This window comes from Chiroxiphia lanceolata, chromosome 3 (genome assembly GCF_009829145.1).
Source record: "Chiroxiphia lanceolata isolate bChiLan1 chromosome 3, bChiLan1.pri, whole genome shotgun sequence".
Lineage (NCBI taxonomy): Eukaryota > Metazoa > Chordata > Aves > Passeriformes > Pipridae > Chiroxiphia > Chiroxiphia lanceolata.
In genome coordinates this window covers 50,670,650-50,693,104 of record NC_045639.1, presented here as the reverse complement: position 1 = coordinate 50,693,104, position 22,455 = coordinate 50,670,650, and the positions used below count along the sequence as shown (strand labels likewise).

At 38.5% G+C, this 22,455-nt stretch overlaps 1 protein-coding gene across 3 annotated transcripts in view; it reads right to left on the bottom strand.

The window, feature by feature from the left end:
- Positions 1-22,455, bottom strand: part of TAB2 (TGF-beta activated kinase 1 (MAP3K7) binding protein 2) — a 64,834-nt gene that overhangs the window by 3,003 nt on the left and 39,376 nt on the right. For 2 of the 3 annotated variants that reach the window (XM_032681580.1, XM_032681581.1), the window contains exons 2-6: positions 17,261-17,450; positions 10,364-11,876; positions 3,357-3,517; positions 2,627-2,720; positions 1,248-1,328 (exon numbers count right to left, since the gene is read on the bottom strand). In XM_032681580.1, coding sequence (XP_032537471.1) covers positions 1,248-1,328; positions 2,627-2,720; positions 3,357-3,517; positions 10,364-11,876; positions 17,261-17,362 — 1,951 coding nt within the window. In that variant the 5' untranslated portion in view covers positions 17,363-17,450. Of the gene's footprint in view, positions 1-1,247; positions 1,329-2,626; positions 2,721-3,356; positions 3,518-10,363; positions 11,877-13,719; positions 14,010-17,260; positions 17,451-22,455 lie in introns of those variants that run through there. The other variant, XM_032681579.1, reaches the window with a different exon arrangement.

The window sequence follows — 22,455 nt, the reverse complement described above, 5'->3', positions numbered from 1 at the left end:
ATAAACCAGTCGGGGTTAATTTTGCATTTTCAAGATTGAATCAAACACTTAAATTTTGGAGTCCCTAGAAGATAAGCCAATGGAAATGTTAACAATTAGTCACAGAAAATTAATTTAAATTTTCTTCTTTGATAGGTTACTTTTTATTTACTGTAAAGGGAACTACGGCAAATAAATAATTGACAGAACTTCTTAGAAATTCTTTATAGTCCAGCTGTAAAATGTATCTAATAGGACTGTGCATGGATTTAACTTCAGTCAGTATTTTCACTAACAGCTCAGATAAAAGATAAAAAAAGAGCTTTATAAAGCATGAAAAACAGTATCAGTTTGGAGATGTTACAAACAGTCTGGAAGATAAAGAAAGTCCTATTTATCTAGACCATTTTACAATATAGAATGGTCAGAAATCTGTTAAGATGAGATTCTGTAGCAACAGTTACTGCACACGATAAGGACCAATCACACATATATATATTATGTGGAGAACTTCCTGAACAGAAAGATTGCATGGAAACATTCATGGATTATCTATTTTATTTGGTGGTTTGCCTAAAGTTCATAGTATGATGCCCTTGCAAACAAGTTAATTTCATTCTCTGCTTTACGTAACACACAAGAGGTAATTATTCTGCTTTGTTTGACATCCTGAGAGGGAAGAAAATAAGTAATGTACCAAACAATGACAAGCAGAACGTTTAAGACTGGCTAATATTCAGCAATACTGACTGGTCTACTGGGCTACATTACTTTCCTCTTCAGCTAGCTAGATCTATATGTAACAATACTTAGAAGAGGCTTTCATGTAATTTGTTAATACAAACTCTACAGTAGACAGAAGTCCAGTCAAGGTAACCAAACTGAGTTATTGCTATATGTAAGCAAATCCACTCTTCACCACAGACAATGACGAAGTCATATGAGTTTCACTCATCCCTAAGCAATGTACCTCATGCTCATTTTTAAAGATAGATGGATACTTCCATTTAGTTAAACTACCTTCCAATATATTATCCATCTTTAACATAACCCATTTAATATACTTCTCTTTCCTGAATGTACGAATAGAGAGGAAACAAGAGCAAACAGAAGCATATTTACTGCCAATACAAATAAAATGCAAGGTTCACATACTTTTAAAGAAATCTATTCCATAATCAACATTTAAAATAGATGTGTAAATTAGAACTTGATATAAGATGCAAACCAAGTATTTGAATTAAATCCAAATTTTATCAGTACAATACCTTTGGGTTTTGGTGGCACGGGACCAAGAAATCCAATATTATCGTAAAAATTATGAATAGCGCTGGGATTAAAATGTGGTCCTAAAAATAAAAAAAAAAAGGTGCAGCAGTTTAAAAAAATAAATCTGAGTCGGGAAGCATGTCAATTTTTTTTTCTGGCAGTAATTCTGTAACAGTCCTATTATTCCCTTATCACCTTTTATATCAAGGTGTCAATACAGACCCCAGTGAGATATTAGCGATGTCAACAATACACTTTAAAAGACTTATTGCCCAAAACGTGCAATCTAGAGACAGAATCCAGCAGACTAAACTCCTTAAAGGTATCTTTTTCTGCTATGCTTTAACACCGTTCCGTTAGTAAATTTTAGCTTTTTCTAAATTGCAACTATACTCAGAGATACATGCTTAGAATTAATACTCAGAGGAAGTCCTACATCCAATTTACTGTAACAAACAGATAAAAAAAGTCATCTGCAATTTAAATATTCTATTTCAGGTCAGGTTTTTAGTGTAGCATTACATTCAGTACACCTGTCTACCTTCTCCTTAACTGCAGGTATATTGTCTGAAGGAGAACTTCCGTGGTTTATGTCTGAACTGACCTAACAGCTCACTGCTGCTGGAAGTGGGAAGTACTGCTTCCTTCCCTCTCACTATCTCAGTTCTCCCTACCCGTGCCCCTCCCTCACATGAGCTGTATGTAGCAAGCTCTTCCAGCAATGCAACAGTTTTTGCTTGGCTCGTGGACAGAATTAGCTCTGCAAAGGGTCTAAAAGACTAATACAGAGCCAGAGCTCAGTTAAGTGGCATAAGAGGGAAGCACGAAGAGAGTGGGATCTCTTGTTGCCAGCTCTTGAATTGGCTCAGCTGTCTCATAATTTCACCCTCATGACCACAGGCTGTGTCCCTGCAGACAAGGAAAGCGGAAGGAGGAGAGCACACTGGAAATTACAACTGTAGTTTATATTTGCTAACTTGAGAGGCTGAATACAGACAGACGTGGAAGACAAAAGAGAGAGATGGACACCTATGTATAGTTGTATGGTTTAAAAAACTTTTTTTCTCACTTTGATACTCAGATAACCAGATTTTTCCCCCCAGCATTTATTAAATAAATGGCATCACAAGTTTCTCTCTTCTGAGCCAAGTATGAAAAAACAGGAACGACCGTGGGATTAGGAAAATCATAAAGCCAACAAAACCAACAAGCATAAAAGACAGTTACTTCCATGGTTTCGCTCAAACTAATGTGATGATTTTGCAAACAGTGTCCATCACTTATAACATAGACTCTTTTGATAAATGCAGACAGTGGAAAAAAAAAAAGAAAAAAAAAATAACGTTTACAGTTGCTAATGTACTAAGATATACTGTACCTCTTGCTTGAAAAAGATCAATCTCTTTGGTTAGGCAATCTATGTCTATCTGCAGCTGTCTGTTACAACTTCTCAACTGTTGCATTTCTTCCAGCTGGAAAAATAAATCTGCCTGTTAGACTAAATTTCCCCACTTTATTAACAGTTATCATTCACACACAGGTAGACAGCATTTAGTTATTTTAGAAATGAAGATTAAAAATCTTCCCTTATGACCACCTTTCTTTTAATCCAAGCATGATCTTACAAAAGTCTTTCAAACCCACTTAATAATTCTCTCATATCAGGCTTCAGAGCTGACTGAACAACTCCAGACTGTGGTCAGGACATAGCCAGTGGTCCACCAAATCAATGGCTGAATGCACTGAAAACTGGTGCATTAAATTGGTTTCCTCAAGATTGGTATATGCACAAAGACCAAAGAATATTTGGTGTGGAAAGTAGTATGAGTATTAAATTGTAGTCTGAAATGTTAGAAAGGACTAGCAGGCCAAAACTTTTGTGACTGCCTTTAAAAGCAATACTTCACAAAGCAATTAGTGAACTGCAAGGTTGTGGTTAAATAATGCATATTTAGTCTTTACTCTGAGCTATACTGTTTACCAGCTTAATTCTAGCTATACTGCCTGTCACTAGTATATTGTCAACATAAGAACAACTCTTCCTTCAATTTATTGTGACAGACCACACTTGTGGTTTAGGTTGATAGCCTACAGACGTTTCAACTTACTGACGGAATTTGGGAAACAGAATTCGATCTTTTCAGGCGCCTTCGTGTTAGATTATTCTCCATTTCATTGACCTCTGCTTTTAGTTTATCCAACTTTTTCTTTTGAACCTCAAGTTCTCGCTGAAGTCGCTCCATCCTGGCCTTCTGGTGTACCAGTAAAGCTGCAATACATAAAGTCCCATTTTATCTACTTTATTATCCTTCACATGGCAACATCAGATAAAGAAGCAAGTTAGTATTCTTTTGGGAAAATACAGACAAACCCACTGCTTTTCCATTTTCCTCACAAGAAAATCTCTGTCATAAGACAGAATGTGCTGTATTTTGAAAGCAGCACAAATTAATTACTGACAAGTAAATAAAATGAGTCATACATCATAATAGATGACCACTGTAATCTCTAAAAACCTACAAGAATGATTACCAGAAACCAACAACAAATGTTTCTTTGCATTGCATTCAGCCTCATCACTGTAAAACAGCATAAAGAGGATAGACAACTGCAATATGCAGCACTAGGTATGCTTATTGCTATTAAGATTGGAACATAATCCAGTGTTCATCATAACAGGGCACACCAATCGAAACTAAACCAGAAATAAGCAATATGACTAGGAACCAGTGATATTTATCACAGAGGCTGGATTGTATGTAATTTTATCCCTAAACTACGGTGCAGAACCATTAGCTCAGCTTCTAATTTCTAACACTGCTTGCTATTTGTAAAGCAAAAGGTATGAGGAGACCCAATTTAGAAACAATGAAGTTAGCACTTAAACCACAGCTTTTTAAAGGTACAAAGAACGTATGCAGCAGAAGACGCAAATTCATGCAGTTTAATGAGTCCATTTCATTGAAAGTAGATTTACTATTAAATATCACCACAAAAGCAGATAACACTGCTCAAAGCAATCATCACCTTCTACAAAAAAAGTATTTCTTTAAATAAATCCAGCAATCATTTCAGCTTCTTCATAGTCATTAATTCATCCATTCAATCAGTAATTCACACAAACTGGGATCAGCTTCATAGACCATGGATACTTCTATAGCACTGAAGACGTTACAAATAAGTAGCAATAACAAGACGTTCCAAAAGATTGAATTTGCCTCACAAAGGTCTTTAAGTCAAACTCTAGTTGTAACATAATATTTAGTTCATCGTGATTTCTTCAGGTACCAAAAAATTAGAAGCACTCAAATTTGGTTGCCTAGGTTTCCTGAGCAGTAGCAAAGGAAAAAAACACATCAAAAAGATGCAACTTTCCACATCTCTGGCAGGCAGAACCGTCTTTTGCTGCAACTCCTGCCTGTTCATTCATTCACACATCATATTTTGTCTTCCAGAGGTTCTTCAAAAATAGAAACCAAGCCAAACTATTTTTGTACAGTGTTACAGACTGCAAAGCATTACTGAGACCCAGTCTAGGCTTTTGAGTCGTGTTCACAAGATACTGAAATGACAAAGCTGATGAAGCTTCTGCTAGGTTTCGATCAAATCAGAGAAGTTTGCATAAAGAGGTACCTTCATTTCAGATCAAAGTAGTCACACCATAGTTAAAGTTGCAATTGTGCTCATATGTGATATAAAAATGTAATAACTGAAATCTCAAGGTAAAGATTTTTGTTGAATTATCAGGTAAGTATTCTCAAAAGACATTATCTCCTCCTGAAAAGCCTTTTAAAAATAGTGGAAGAAACTTTTCTCATTTATGAACCCCAGTAGTTACAAATGCAGTTGCAACTATAAAGAGATGAAATCAAAGGCTACTTTGCCTCTATTCCTGCAGGGAGAATACAGGCCCTTTTTCCTTCTACACTTAACTTCCACTTTTAGACAGTCTCTTCTATTTTTATTGCTTTGGTATTACTGCTGAGGCAACATCTCAAAGCTCAGGTTATTGGTACTTGACCTGCAGCAACACAGCTGTGCTCTACTGACCAGACTCAGAACTCTTCAGACCTATGGATGCAAGCTGCTGGCACGCAGCCAGTACCACTGGATGTGGTAGGTAAGGAAAAATGTTACCAGAATATCTCCAGGTGGCATGGCATGGACTCAAGACTTTGACTTGTGCATCCCCCACCTCCTTTTTTGTTTCAGCTACTCTCGTAAAGGGAAACCCCCCACAAATTCTCATTTCAATGTTCTCCCACTTCTGTGGTTTAGCAATTTAGTTGTCATGGAACCGCACAAGGGGCAGAAGGCACTGATGGATGCCCACAGCACTATTACTTGCTCTCCATTTTCACACCAGGTCTGTAAAGTGATGCCATTTATTCTCCTACCAGCTTTGTGGCTACTTTACCATTTTACAATTTCAAATCCCAACAGGTTTTGAAAAACTCATTACAAAATTACCATTACGACTGAAGAAAAATCACTTGATATTAATTCAGTCACAGAATATTCTGATTTGGAAGGGATCCAGAAGGATCATTGAGTCTAGCTCTTAAGCAAATGGTCCATATGGTGGGAACTGAACCTGTGACCTTGGCATTATCAGCACCATGCCCTAAACTGCGTTCTGTATTGCTATGCTATACTTCTTCCACTAAAAGTAACCTGGATAAGGAATTCGAAGACATTAGTTTAAGTGGAGATTTTCACACAGAATGTGGCAATTTTCCTTAAATAAAAAACGGACCACTGCAGGAAAAAAAATGGGTTGGGGAAGACAAACCCCTCCTCATATCCCACTGCATTATTTATGAACGGAAACCGGCAATTTAGGTATTCAGCTCCCTCTAGCGTTGCTCGGAGCAACTGAAGACGTTCAGAAAAACACTGCACTTCAATTTCTTAATTACGTGCAAACAAGGTACTTCAATTTTTTCAACTTCTGCATGTTTACATTCAACAGACTGGCAAGCACATTACACTTAATAATCTAGCAGATGCCACTACTTCCTTTGATATTCGAAGTGCATATTTTTCACACAAAGGCTGTATATCGTTATAATTACAGAGAGTATGAAAGTCTAGAGGACAAAAGTTCACTCTTCCTCCCCTAGAGAACCTACTCAATCGGGTTCTGAGTACACTTGTAAGTTTGGAAATGCGGGCATACTTGTTTTCTCAAGGCCTCTTTGAATCTGAATTTTAAATCTAGAGTGTCTTCTGTTATTGTGTTTCTAAGCTAATCTGGGAATGCAATGATTTCACCCTATTCTACAGACCTATGAATTTCTGAGATTTCTTGGTTTGCCAAATATGGAGGGGAATTCTGGCAACGCAATTATTCTGCAGCAGTAGGTTTGTCAAAGTCTCAGGACACACTTATGTTTGTGCATGTTTTCAAAATCTGTCTTTGAAGCTGCACAGAATTCAGTCATTTGATATGCAACTTCTAACCGATTTTTTTTTTCGTTCTCCCCTTTTCAACACTCTCTTCATTTAATTTTTTAAAGAGAGCATCACTGAAGAGTGGGGCCTGATATAGAGAGCCAAATATAAGGCTGTATTTTTTTCTTAGATCACATGATGCAATGGGCTCAAAGCCTCTTGGAGCATGGGGCACAGCTGTGTCTCATTGAAGTGTTTTTTTTCCCTAAGCATCTACAAGGACTGATAGGAATTTGGGAAACTTGTTCCCTGCAGCTTTTTTTATTTTCAAAAATTTTAAAAAGCTCCAAGAAGCCAAAGCAAGAACAGTGCAAAATGTTAATTTACTTATCTAGTTTATCAATTCACTTATTTACATTAAAAACACAGTGGTAAGAATTGCTAAGCAAACATGCACCCACATATATAACACCTATAGATGGTATCAACGATTCACTCTGCATACCATCCCCTTCCCAGGATAAAGAAAATAATCAGACAGTCAAAGCCATGTAATACTTAACTAAGGGACTTAAGCTCCCAAGTAAGAAAACATCTACCTAAAGATTTTATTACAGAATTATGCATTTTCTTGATGGGATGCCTTCCCATTATACAGATGGAAAGCTACACACAGAATGAGCAACTATGAAATAATTATTTAGCCTCACTATTCAACACATGAGTACACGCAGAGTGAACATACACCACAGCAACATATCTGAGTACAGAATTTTCCATTTCCACCAGGATTTCACTTTTTTCATCCATAAGACACTTTAAACTAAAGTATACATTGAAATCTCATTTACCTCCTTCATATTAATAAAATTAATTATAAATTGAAATCTCTGCTAAGTAATGGGAACCAATATTCCTGTACACACAGAGAACTGACACTGAACAGATTGGCATAAAAATGCATCCTCTTTCGGCTGTCCCTCTGGGCATGCACCTAGCATTACTCTTCTCACAGCTTTATTCATTCTTACTGACTTCAGTAGCGGATGCTCAACATTTTCACAACCATGTCCACAGTATCTCAAACGGGAATCCCAGAAAATGAGAAACATCCATTAGCCACCACTTCTGATAAGTCTGGTGAGTTTCTTAGCATCACAGAGTCAGTGCCAGAGATATAACTGAGCATTCCATGGTAACGATAGTCATTTTTTTCTGAGCAGTATCCACTCCTTTTCACACTACATAAAACCTCCAGATTTGGCAGCAAACAAGACAGAGATCTGGGGAAGCCACCTACTACCTGCTGCGACTTACTTGGGAGGACAAAGAGAAATCTAATCATGGAAGGAGACTGGAGTGCCTACACACATAATTAAGTAAAGCTTCTCAGATGGCAGGCAGCAGCACTTGCAGATAGGTCCAACACATCTTCTGTTCTCCTGGGTTAGACCACGCATATAAATGTAAAGTAAATAAAAAAAGTACAGGAAATTTTCTTTGACACCAAAGCAACTCCACCTTCCACCCCAAGGTTCCTTCTACTCCAAGCCAGTTTCAGTTCTTCCTGCCAAGATATGGAGCATTCTGGCAGAAATGGAAAAGCTGATGAAAATACATTTTTCTCTAATCATGGCCAGAGAAACTACTCATCTGTTCTGGTTAAAATTAGAATGAGACAATCACCTCGCATGGAAGGTTTTTGGCACAGTCTGGCTAAATTATAAGCACTTTAGAACACAGCCTCACAAAAGAAAGCATCGAGCAACTCAAATCCCTTCTTGTATGTAACAGAAAAAACATCATTGCTAAGTAAAACAAACATGTTTAAAAGCAATAATTAGGACTTTCAGGTATCAATATTATACAAACAAGCCTATCACAGACTTCAATTTTCCAAAGATTAAATAATAATAAAAATGTAAAAAATACTGCATTTACTGCAGCAGAAATTAAGCACACATGCCAGAAATCTTCTGGATGTAAAGAACTTCAGAAACATGAGTATACTTTATATGAACTAGTGAAAGACACAGAAAGGTGGTCTTTCCCTGAGGTCCCTGAAGCTGTACCAATCCACATCATGCATCTACACTTCATTTAAAATCTGCATTTATGTCTTGGCTTCAGGAAGAGTTGAGCTCCACAGCAGGTATGAGGTCAACACTTCTGAACTCTTATGTTGTGTATCAAGCTTGCCTCATCTTGATAAACTGAATGCTGATACTTGCAGCCTACAGAGATTGTGCAGGTTACAGTGGCCATCGTTACCAAGAGTGCAAGAGGTAAAGAACTAGACCTGGTAGAAGTCAGTGCCATCAGAAAGGCAAAACAGGAGAAAGGTATACCCTACATCAAAAAGCACTCAAAATGCAGAATGCTTGGGAAGCAAGTTCATGATCTAGAAGAGTATTTAGAGCCTAAGGACAAGATTTCAGCTGCTTCATTTCTGGGTATACAAAATCTTCTAGGACTAAAACTAAAAGAGCCAGTCAAGTCTCCCTTAAAAGTAAGAAAAGGGAATATGACTTCCGGGGGGCAATTTGTTTTCCTTATCTACAGATGAGTAATTTTCTGAAGTTCTTTAACTACGCACTGAATGTAAAAGACAGTCTAGGACGATTAGCTTTTGGTTTTCACACATAACCTTTAGAAACTTTTGAGTTAGGATTGACTACTCCTCACCAAAGATAATTACATCCAGAAGTAGTGCACAAGCTATAATTAGTGTTCATTTACTTCATTTACATCCAGTATTCTGGATGCAGACATGGCTTCTAGTCTCCTGATCACTGTACTTACTTACATAAAACAAAATGGCTAAATTAATCTGAAGAATGTTTACAGTGGTCATGGAACAAGCCCATTTTTCTAATTCTGAACTGTTTGGTAGGTCCAAAGAGGACTAATGAGGTCAAAGACAAATTATTTTGACAACTTCTCCTGAATACTGCTTCAGTATCCTAAAATTCATTCAGCATCTTTATATAAAAAGTCCACAGGAGGGTTAATAAACCATCAAGTTGGAAATAAAAGCATGCAAATCCATGAAAACAGAAGAAAAAAGATTAACAGGTTATATTGCCATATCACATATTTTAAGTTTTACCCTTCCATTACCACTGATCCTGTAAAACAGTTAACTTTGGTGTGGTGTTCCTTCTAACGTTTTATAACGTAACAGAAGTAAGTACCAAGACTTTAAGATTTTTATTGTCAGGCACACAGTAGGGAACATGGAGGTCAAGACTTCATCCCATTAATTGCTTTTGAAGTCTGCTTTTCTTCTTTCTTAAATAACACTTGCAAAAAGAAAAAATGGGAACATTACCCAATGGAAACAGTATCTCAACTGATTTAAAAATCTGACAGTGGACTTGTACCTTTAAGTCATTAAGACAAGTCAAATAAGAGTAGATGTTTCTTTCAGAACAACATAAAAATGAAGATGTTATGACTCCACTTCATTAAACAGATAACGTATCTACTTAAGACAAACAGAAGAATTATCTCCAAGTATTCAGTTACATGTCTTTACCATAAAAAGAAATCTGTGATTTGCTTATGAAGCACTTTTGTTTATTTAGAAATACTCATGAATGCTAAAGTTGACAACACTGTATTAACATCACAAAGGTTACTAACTGTTTTCTGTTCTGTAATCTACACACTGAATGGAGAACCTGGTCAAAATCTCTATGATTTATATTAAGAATATTACCTTGTGTGTAGGCAGCATCATCAGATCCCATACTCAATTTCCGTGCATCACTGATCCTATCCACATGTGCTAAAACAGGGTCAGTAAGATGCTGGATACCCTCTGGTTCAACATAGTGATCAGGAAGGTTTAGAAGGTTTGTAGGTTCAAAAGTTGGGGACACTACCCCTGGGGAAACTGCAGGGGGCTTATTTGGAGAAACTGTAATTTTAAAAGTATATTTTGTGTTAGGCTGCGTAACCACCACTCGAGGAGAGGTTGCAGTGGTGCTGTTGCCCACTGCTCGACTCTTGGGTGGATGGTGATGAATAAATGCAGGACCCATGCTTACTTGACCAGACATATTCCTAGCAGTAGTAGATACTCCAGGATTTGTTGATATGAAAAGCGTGGGCTGGTTCCGCACAAGTTGATCATCTCCTGTTGTGGCATTTGCTGAAATGTAGACCTTGGGCTGACCACGAGTGATCACTTCATCAGTATTTGGAGGACTGGCCGATATGTAAACAGTGGGTTGACTTCTACTTAATGTCTGGCTGTTGAGGGAAGAGGGAGCAGTGGAGGTGCGAGGGCCAGTTGAACGCAACTTAGAAGTACTATTTCTTTGTGGTGGTTCAAGTTTGATTTCAATTTGGTTTTTGCGAGGTCCTGTGGATATATTCTGAATGTTGTATTGGCTGTGAGCAGAAGATTGAGAGCTACCAGATGAATGAATCATAGGTGCTTGTGGAGTAGTAGGAGAACTGATAGGCATGTAGACATGAGAAGTCTGGTGGCCTTGCTGGTTTGGCTGTGTTGAGTGTTGCGATGAGGTATGTGGCGTAGTACTGGATGTAGGAATAGTAGTCCAGGGACTTGGCTGTGAAGGCTGGTAGACTTGCTGAGGGTGCGTGGGATTAAACTGAGATGCCCAGCCTGGCTGTTGCTGTGTCTGTCTAGAGGTACCACTGGGAGCTGTGATGTAAGGCCTAATATAGATAGAATTTCCCTGTGGACTGTTAAGTACAGGAGGAGGTACACCATGTATGTGCAAAGACGTAGGGGTATTGCGACCAGGCTGAATGTTTGGGGCTAAAGTTACCATGATGGGGTTGAATCTGGGCGTTTGTTGAGACAAGTTAGATACTCCTTTGCTGCCTAGGTGAAATCCAAGATGCTGCCCTGGATTAGAAGTACTAACTGTATTAGCCATCCCAAAGACATTAAATCCTTGTGGAACCTGCGCAGGTGCTGTCTGTGGTTCCTGTTGAAACAGTTCATTGCTGGACTGACTGGTTTGAAGGTGTCCATCACTAACACTGTGAGCTAGAGTCCTACTTCCATTCATTCTACTTCCTTCTCTTCCATGGTGATAGACATTCTGTGACTGCAAATCCAAATTAAGAGATGTCATGTGATTTCGTAGTCCAGGAATCCCAGAATCATCCGAAAAACTTAGGTCTCCTTCACCATAGAGATACTTTGTGCTCTCCTGAGAGAGAACTGCACAACAGGCATCCAAATTATTGTTATTCTATAAAAGACAGATGCAAGTTTGACATTAGTGATTAAATATTGTCATAGTTATACATGTATACACCCAATCACAACTGATAAATTAACAATGTAGCATCAGACAGAAAGCTTTAGGTGGCTGGCTAGCATAGCTGCTATGCACACACAAGGGGCTTGCATGTGAAGCTTACTATCCTGAGAAAAGAGACAGCCAGAGGCACCAAGGGCAGAGGTCAGCATTGCTGCTGAAGCAATGACAGGGAGATCCTGGACCTTGACAAGCTAACACTATACAATATGATACACCTTGGACGAATACTTTTCCTATTCCTTCTCAACTTCAGAATAATCTTCAGCAGAGACCAACTCTCCGGCTTGAGGAGGAAAATGACAGCAGAAGTGGATTCACAGCATCTGCATGTTATTGGTTAACAACTTAAAAACAAAAATAAAAATATATGTTTATTTTAAATGTTTTCCCAAATACTTCAATACCAGCTATGCATTACCTGGTGCTGAAAATGGAAAGTGAATTTTATGCAGAGAAGAAACATGCTGACCCAAGGAATTGTACATGACTTCAGAAGAAATGTAGAAATTCAGTTTATAAAAATACTGCAGGATTACTATTAATGGAAAACCCAGGGGACATTTGTATTTTCATTTTAAACCACTGCTTGCACAGTTCCTAAATATTTATATTTGTACAAAGTTACTTCATAAAACCTGTAGTAGAATGACTTAGAAAAGAAACCACAACCTAGCTAATTTGCTTTTTAAGAACATTTCAGAAGCAAACTGCTAATCTCTCTTCTCTTTTTCCACATGTTTAGTAATACTGTATTCCGATCTTCCCAATTTAGTTTCCTACCTAAGGACTTTTAGAAAAGAGTGAACATGCGTCAGTGGCATAATTTCTTAATATTGTGCTCTGTCTATATCACTTTTCTTACAGAACCTCCCTCCCCTCACCCCCCAAAAATAAAGGTTAATACTTTCAGCCAGAAGAGCATCTGTTCAGGCCCAGATGTTAATAAAACTAAAGAGGTGTCAAATTCATCCAGCACACAGAAAACAGTTATTAGAAAGAATGCATGTGACCAAGGAAAAAAACTGCACATGCCAAGAAGTAAGGTGATCAGTCAGTTAAAGGCAAGACAAATTGATCCATGCTACATGCTTTCTATGAAGTTACTTTTCTTAAACTAGCAGACCTATTTCTCTTCCTTCAACCAAGATGAAGCGTGACAGTGTTGTGCAGACATAGCAAGACCATCTCTACCTTACACATTTACAAAAAAAAACCCAACCAAAAAACCAGAAAAAATGAAAACAGAAGTGGGAGAGGGATGACAAGGCTAAACTCCACCCACAAACCCAAAACTATGTGTTTATACAGACCAGATGCAGTTCTGAACTCTTTAAAAAAAAATAAAAAAATCCCCCACAAAACCTCTTAAAATAACAGGATTCCCTAAAGGCTATCTAACAAGACAACTGTATATAAGGATTGCTGCAGAAAAGTCTTTATATATATGAAAATGGGTGAAATTGATGATATGTGTATTGGTTCTAGTTTGGAATAAGCACCAGAGAACAAAGTAATCAAAGGAAGTTAGTAGTGAAGAAAGGAAACACACAGACAGAACAGTGGGTAAGAAAAGATAAGAACAATAGCCTTGTATTTGTTGCAAAGGAGAAAAGGGAGCCAGAAAAGAGAAAAAGATAGGATGCCACAGAAAAACAAGCTAGAAAGATCTTAAAGGCAGATTTTGCATGAACTTAAGTGAATTAAAATTATCAACAGAAAGGCCAAAAATACCAAACCAAAAAGGAACAGGCCAAGCTTGCAAGGCCCTTACATTCAGCTTGAATGCATTTCTTTGGACAATTTTTTTTTCTTTTTTAAGACTGCATCCAATCAATTCCAAAATTTCAGTGACGTCAATGAGAAAATTGGAGAACTCAAAGGGGAAACGGGGGCACATGGAACCCCTGGCATCTTCTGGCTGGCAGAGGCAGAGTTTCAACCGCTTCTAGCTCTTTATAGATCAGAGAACCGGTTGATGGCAGAACTGAGCATATTCCAGCAAAACAATACCCCTCATCTTATCTCTGCCCATGTCCCAATTGAGTTTAAAATGTTGGCACCCTGAAAGAGAAAGAAAAAAAAAGAAAGAATAAGAATGTTGGAGGGAAATAAGGAAGCAAGGAGAGGACGTAGACTTGAGGAGCAGGCATTACAGAATGCTCCAGACACAAAAAACAGAACAGGGAACAATGTCCACAGATCGCAGGCACTGCAGTGACTCCTTTAAATGAGGAGAATGGAAGAGCTGAATTGCAGGAGGCTTGTTGGGAAGAACAGAGGGATACAAAACTTTTTAGGAACATTCAGTGCTGTTAGCCCAAGACACTTTACTCCCTAATTAAGAGGGTTTAAGTTTCATCCTATTGGATCTTTGGCGGTTCTCTGTTTTTAGTATGCTATATATTGCTTCGACATTTCAACAGTGACCTATTTACCTTGAGACATTTGCATATTGTCTTTATCCATAATTTTTTTCATTATAAGCATATAATGCTACAAACCTTTGTTTAAAATTAAGCTGTGTTTGGCTAAAAAGAATTCAAGAAGGAGGACTGAAGTATCTGTATAGCTTTTCATGCATAATTCACAGTGATCTGAAGAAACCTTCCTTGTTATGAAAGCCTCATCAATAATATTATAAAATGCCTAACTGCTTAAACTCTTTCAGATTCTCTCCTAGGGTATCTTATAATTCCTAGTTTAAAAATCACTTCACCCTGACATATCAGGCACATTAGGTATTGTGAGGGTAAGGCAAACACACCATTTCTTATACCTGATAATGTCCTCAAGTACTTGTCTTTGACCTAAACCACTTACTGCCTTTATTGGAATTCCTTTCACTATGCTTAACTACAAGGTAGCAGAACTCAGGATTTACACACTGTTGCAACAGTATTGCAAACACGTGCCCAAGTACTCTCAAATTCTGCTTTTCAATCTTTCCTGCCAGTCCAAGTACAAAATTTGTTGGTTTAAAGAAGTCATGTTAGGCAGCTTTTATAACAACAAACCCCCTCAAACAAACCAAAACACAAGCAAGCAAGCAAAAAAACAAACCCACAAAACACAAAACCAAAAAGCCCTAGTAACTCAGAACAGAAAAGCTAGAAGCTGAGTCAGAGAAACCAGAGCTCACAAAATTTCAAAGAACCACTGAGATGACAGGATTCTGTTGGTGAGGCTTAGCTCTGGGCTAACTAACAAAAACAGGTACCTTTCTAGGGTAACAAATTAGTGTAACAATACTGCACACATGGAACTCAACCTTTAAATAAAAACACAGAAGTGTTTTTTAAAGAGTCTCTCAAGAAAGCTGACTTAAAACACTTCCTCAAAAGCTAAACCCTCCTTGCACAGATCTGTCAAAGTATGAGATGTACAGTATCTTTTCTTCACAATTATAAGGCTCTTTTTATTTAAAAAAAATAATCCACTGTATTCAATGTTATGAAGACTGCTGAGTCTCCCTAAAGACAACCATTAGCTTTTAAATTTATCGAGAATTACATTCAAAAGGTGATTACTGATACATTCACCCTGTCAAGTCCACTGACCTCGCTCAACAAGTAGTTCTCATGTTTTAAGAACAAAACTGTACTTGTAGTATTAAGTCCTACAAAGCACTAATATAAAACTTGCAGTGTACAGTCTTGAGAACAAACATAGTCTGGTTCAGTTTCCTCTTCAGCTAAATAATTAGAAAGAAGGGGTTGGGGAAAGCTTGAAACCTCACAAGCCCCAAGCAAAACTTTGTCTTCTTGTAAATCAAAAGCAATTCTCTTGAAGGACTGCACTTTTCACAGCTTCTTAGTCTAACGATTCTTCTTAGTAAGAATGGAAAGTCATGATAGTCTTGAAAATATGAATGTTAAACTGGCACAGTTTAACAAGTTTATTACCAAGAGTACGAACACTGTATTTGGATGTATGCGTGAGTACATATACATTTGTGAGTACACACATATATGTATTTCATAAATAAAAATACATATAAATAGCAAGACAAACAATTATGATATAAAGGATGTTGACTCCTAACCACAGATGTCCTAGTCATAGTCCAGAGACTATTAGCTTCTGGGAACCCATGACCCATCATTTTTCAAATCAAGTGTTGTTTACAGATTATCAGTATGAATATTAAGATAATTCTCTCATTAATTCGAGTACTCAAAGGTTGAGTATCTTAGATAATGAAAAAAATTCAATCAGTATGGATGCTTTGAATCGCTGGAAAATGCAAAGCAAACATGTTTAAGGAACATAGTTAAGTAAGTCTATCAGCATTTGTTAACTCTAGGCATTTAGGTGTCCCTACTGGGCTTTGGATGGGCATACTGATTTATCTGCTGAAGTAGCTAACATCATATTATAGAGTAGAAGTTGATACAAAACATGGGCACGTATCCTGATAGCGGCAGCATTAAGAACAGCACACAGACGTTGAGAACATCAGTCCACGGTCTTAGCACTAACTGCAGCACCTGTGAAAAACACTTTGTTACTTTCAAGCCCAATAGAAATCCATTAATTAGCCACAGGGACTCCAGAGCTACAGTAAAACAAATGAATCCCATCTGGCAGCCAAAGCCCTAGGAAGCACTGGGCAGAAGCACACCAGTGCATCACACCCACTCAGGTCTAACATGGTGGATGTTAAGCTACAACCATCTCGTCCTGCCTGATTGAGCCTGAGTCAGACAGAGAATTTGAGTGTGCCCACATCACACTTGCTGGTGCAGAAGTCACCTAAGGCCACCAGTGCTGGCTCTGTAGGCCAAGGGAACTGGGAGTGGAAAGCACTGGGGCCAACCTGTATGTAGGCAACGGCCAACTAATTACCTCAAAGTCTGATGGAGACTAGATAGCAAAGTTGCTTCTGGACCTGCCCTAAACCTCAAATAAAAATCTAAATAAAATTTAAAAAATAATGCATTTTGTAGCATTGCCTTAAATTGTCCCTCTTGGACTCAAGTTGGCTTTGCATCCCTCCTTTTGCCACAGTTAGTTTTGACTCTTGAGATGGCCAAAAGGCACGAGCATACTGATTGGTGAGACCATAGTCTCCATGCACACACTGATTACTGATTTATAGGCTGGTTTACCTTGGGCCACCCCTCATTAGACACCGAAAAAGAGAGGCCAATTTAACACTTTGCTTGCTGTGCAAAATAAAGGAATTGGCTGTATTTGTCTCATTTATAAAGAAAAACAGTAAGAAAAACATCTGTTTTCAAAGGAGGCACCCATATAGAATGGTTAAAATAAGCACTGCTGCTTACTCGTACAGTCATTAACAGAACACTGACCTGTAACATGCATCTGGATACAACACCTTCAGGTACCTCAGGAAACTTCTGTCGCAGGTCATGTAAAACCTGAATATCAATTTGCTGGCTTCCTTGGGCCATTCGTATATTGCCTGGTCAGGATTGTTTTTCAACAGGCAGTTTTAGGCCTTAGTAAAGGGAGTACTCATCTCTTCTGTCCCAGCATTTTCTGGAAGAGAAAGGAAAGCCTTGAGACACAGAAAGCAGGCATTTTTGATGTAACAAAAAAACACTCCACAAAAAAATGAAACACAAGTTTATCGATAACTGTACTGCAATACTTCCCTAATTAAAATTTGTATCTGACAAGATCACAGCAAGTACACAAAAACAGAGGATTCCATTAAAAGAAGAAAATTGGTTTACCATAATTCAGTAGCAAATGCCATTTTTCCACCCCTTGTCTACTGAACAGTCCTTAAGACTTCCTGCTAAATAGTTAGTCCTCTTCTCAATCCTCCTAAGACCTCTTATTTTTCTTTCCAATTTCTCTAACCTACATTAAAGCAATCCATATCACAATACACTCTATCAGAACAGTAAATTCTATAATCTCCATCTCAAATTCCCTGTACAGTACTAAGAAGTTACTTAGTTACAGTACTTACTCCTTATGTAAATTTTATCAGATGGGCAAAAAAAGCACCTTCACAGCTGTTACAGCAAAAACTCCATGGAAAGAGATTAATGCATGTAGAGTTTTCACAAAAACCACACAGAATAAATTGAAAAACAGTATTTAAACCCCATCATCACCCTAGTGCTTCATTTCAATAAAATATTTTGTATTCTAGCTCATTTTTCAGTGTCTGCAGTCTCAATAAAACTCAATTTCCAGTTATTACTCCAAAACTGTCAACTACTATAACAATTATATTAAAATTCAAAGAAGTGCTACAGAGAAAGTTTTCTGCATCTTCATGACACGTAAAATTACTTATGAGGCATCATCCAATGCTTCTGAAGTCCAATTACGTGTTGGTAGCATGCAAAACTTGAGAGACTGCTTATTTTTATTTTACTACTGTACTTTTAAGTTTCAGTGGCTTAGAACCAAGATGGATGCAGGCAGTTAGTGCAGAAAGAGCTAGAATTAACATCCACTCTATAATTTTACTGAAGTTACTAAGAAATTTTTGTAAATGTACATCAAATGTGGCAACATGGTGGAGTATGATTACATTTACCGTATTATGGATAAAAATAAACCCAGCAGGCTCTGATTCCACTATCTTCATTCAGAGAGAAATATACTCCAACATATTCACAAAAACAAAAAAGGGTTTTTTTTCCATTTCAATTACAATGGGCAACTAATATGGTTGCACTGACTACATAACATGAAAAATGCACTTGTATCATATGAATATGAAGGTCTCTCTCCAATCATCACTTAAAAAAACCCCAACCTACTGCAGAGCATCAAAAGATTATTAACCTTACAGAAGTCTGAAGTAGAAGGTAACGAGGCCTCATGAGGCCTCTCTACTATAGTAAAGCCAGATTAAAGGGGTTTTTTCCCCCAAATATTGATGTTGCAAAGAAACTACAAAATGGACTCAGTCTCCATCAGAGGAAAGCTTAAAGGAACTGAAAGTTACTTTGACAGATTGTCATGGTTTGAGATAGCCCAAATTCCAATTCCCTAGCTCCATCCCCCCTCCCACATCTCAACCCAATGTGAGATGGGTTTTTTTTTTCCAGACAAAACACAACCAGACTCAGAATGGGGAAAGGGAATATATTACAATGACTATACAAATAAATACTACAATACATTATACACACGACTACAACTATCTCTACCATGACATAAGTATTTACAATGGATCAGATCTCTTCTCCCCTCCAAATAAAAGTCCGGGAGGGAAAGAAGGACAGATCCCTTCCAGTCTCTTAGGGCAGCAGCTTCTTCAGAGTAGCAGTCACTAAGCAGCAGCATCTTCTAAGGCAGCAGGCTCTCTCTGTCTCTTCTGTTTCTTGTAGCAGCTGATAGCTGGATCTCTGCCAGCACACACGAGGGGGGTATCCCCCTCGGCCACTCGTCTCTCCAAACGAGTGGTCTTCCGTGGGCTTCGTCACCCCAGACAAGGTCGTATCACCACGTCATATCACGAAGCACAGGGGGTCTTCGTGACGGTCTGGTATCTTCAGGAGATTCAAGCTCCTTGCAGGGCCTCTGTGCCCTGTCTCAGGCTGCGAGCTTCTTTGTAGCTTGCAGCAAGGGAGGGCCCTCAAGGCCAACCTCCCACACTCCGTCCTGGCTGAGCTCTCAGGACGTCCGAGCTTCTCAGCATGTTGCACTTCAAGGCTCTTTCAAGTAAGAGTCTATCAACTTCCTCCTTCCAGGAGGTCTCAAAGGAGTTTTGGGGGGTCTGGTATCAGTTCTTACCCCCAAGAACTCTGTAGAACTCAGCTGCTGACTCTCCTTCCCTCAGGTCTCCTTCCAGGAGTCCCTTCTCTGGTGCTGCATGTCTTTGTTGCTTCTTCGGTTCAGTTCTGGCTGCTGCTTTCTCCGGCCACTGCCACGGCCACTGCCCACGATGAAGAAAACATCTCCCGGCATAACTACAGGCACCTAGCCCAGCATTATGCTGTTCCAGGTCCCCACAGGCTCCAGCTGGGGCTGGGGGGCCAAAGCCCCCCCTGTGGGGCTCAGAGCCCCTTCCTCGTGGCTCACAACATGGCCACCTTCTTCTCCCCTCAAACTACAACTCTTCTTTTCCGGTCTGGTTGTGATATGTTTACATTTTTTGCAGGAGCGCTCATTGGACAGAAATTCAAAACTTCCAGGGGTTTCCACCCCTTGGGGTCTACCACTTTTCTTATCCTCTGGGGAAAAACAAAGTCCAAACCACTACACAGATGCATGCCAAAGGAACAAACACAAAGTGCTGTCGTCAGCCACAGAACTCAGGCTTCAGCAGCAGGACATGCAGAATGTTGTTAGAAAGTTATATATACCAGTGGCAAATAAAAGGCACAGATGCAAGAGCGACAGCCAAGACTGCCAGTAAATAGACTGTAGAAGAAAAAGGTACCAACAGGAGGTAAGGGAAACTGCTGGCAGCAACATTCTGGCTTCATTCAGAGACTTGGGCATAAAAATAAAGGCAATACAGCTTCATAGAAGTAAAGAGAAAAATCTATTCAAGAAATTAATTACCAGAAGGAAAATCCAGCAATGGTGACTCAGAGAAAGTATTCTTCCTAAAACCATTAATATCAGACTTTAATTACTAAGCAAAACTTTTAAATACTGGAGTGCAGTACAATATAAAGTTATTCTTGTAGTAATGACCATTTACTGATCCTTTTACATCCTGCTTCTAGCTATTTCAAAAAAACCCCTTCAGTGTGACTTTATAATGTTGAAAAGAGACACACAGAGAGATCCTAGAGCTCACTTATGCCAGAAATACTAAGTAACCGGAAGAATTAATTAGCTGTGTTCTTTTAAAGACTACTGGCATGATCCCCAGACAACTTAAAAGGCCTGGAAATCGTAACATGATGGAGCTACTGTTGAAGCTTTATTCTGTGAAAACTATTGAAACCAAAGTAAACAATGTGTCATCTCCCAAAGGCTACTCAGATCCATGAGTGTGAGTCGCAAAATAAACTGCCTCTCTTGTTTATTAAAAAATTCAAAGATGACAATGTGAAATATGATTCAGATGGTAAATACTAGGCCATTATAATGCTGGACGAATAGCTAGCTAATAAATAAATTTTAAAGTCTCCTTTCTTCTGACAGAGCACATGTTCAACATAGAGAAAATTCCTCAATACAAATCTTAATATCACATTGACTTTTCACAAAACACTTATAGAGCAAGTGTTCTTCAGAGTAAATTCTGCCAAACCAGACCTTACGAAATAATTATACTTGACAAAGTCTTCCCAAAGAAGCCGACAGACTAGAATGTTGGCTGCGCTTCTTGTTCATTACTAATCTTCTCTTACTGCAACTGCACATCCAGTCCATGCTGTAAGAAATATCACAGGCAATTGTGCCGGTAGTAACACAACTGCTGTGTAGAATAATTCCAGTTGAAGTTATGATACACTCATAATGACTGAAGGCCCATTTATGGTCAGCTACCATTCTGGAAACAGCCTTTGTGAGTTCAGGAGAACAGCTTTTGGAAATATGCAGAACTGCCTCAATAACCAGCACACCTCCACGTTCTCCAAACTCAAATCAATGCAACCTTTATAACTCCCTTTTTACTTCAGCTACATCTAGTAAATTGCTTGTGCTTTTCTGTGGTTTTAATCTCATCTGTGTTTTACTCACATGGCTAAAATGCTATAAAAGTAATCTATCTAAAAGCTTATTTTAGAAACCTGGCTTTAAGTATTTCTTAAGAGAGTGAATGCAGGGCATTTCCTTGTAGCATTAATGGTGCAGATTATAGACACTGTGCATAAAAAGACTGCTGTAATGACAGCAAATCAGATGCAACAAGTTGCAATAAAAGCCCAGTAGAGGCTGCTAAACTGCCTGTTGAGATTAACAGCCAAGGGATTTCTCGTGTCTCTTTTGATGAATCCAAGAGGTGCAGAAAGACAGTAGAAACAGACAAGCAATTATAAAGATGACTGAAAAAAACCTCCAAATCCTAACAAAAAACCCCAAACCACCCAACCCCTCTACACTTATCTCAGGTTCCTTCAGCAGGACCAAGTAGTTCCCCCCCCCCAGTTCTCCCAAACTGTGCATCTATTCATTGAATAACTCAAAGAAGGAAACTTATCTTCTCCCTTCCTTGCTCCATGCTTTCTTGAGCAGTACTTTCCCCTATATATTTAGCAACTTTTCTCCTGTTATCTTATCCAAGCGCCTATACAAACACTGAGCCAACAAAACTCAAAAAGCTTCTATGGTCTGTTTTTTCAGCCAGACCTCAATTCTGATGTTTCACTCCAATAATTCAATGGAAGGCCAACCTCAGTTTACCTTCCATTGAGGAGTTTACACCAAGTGGCTTGAACAATGAAGTATGACTGATATTAATACGGAATATTAATTAAGAGTGTATTTTTGTATCCCTACTGCTTGGAAAAAACAAAGAAAAATCAGACCATAAATGCCATATTCTTCTCTTGCAACCCACCTCCCCAACCTCTTGCTTACCAATTTCCATACCTACTAGTCCTACCTTCCCTTC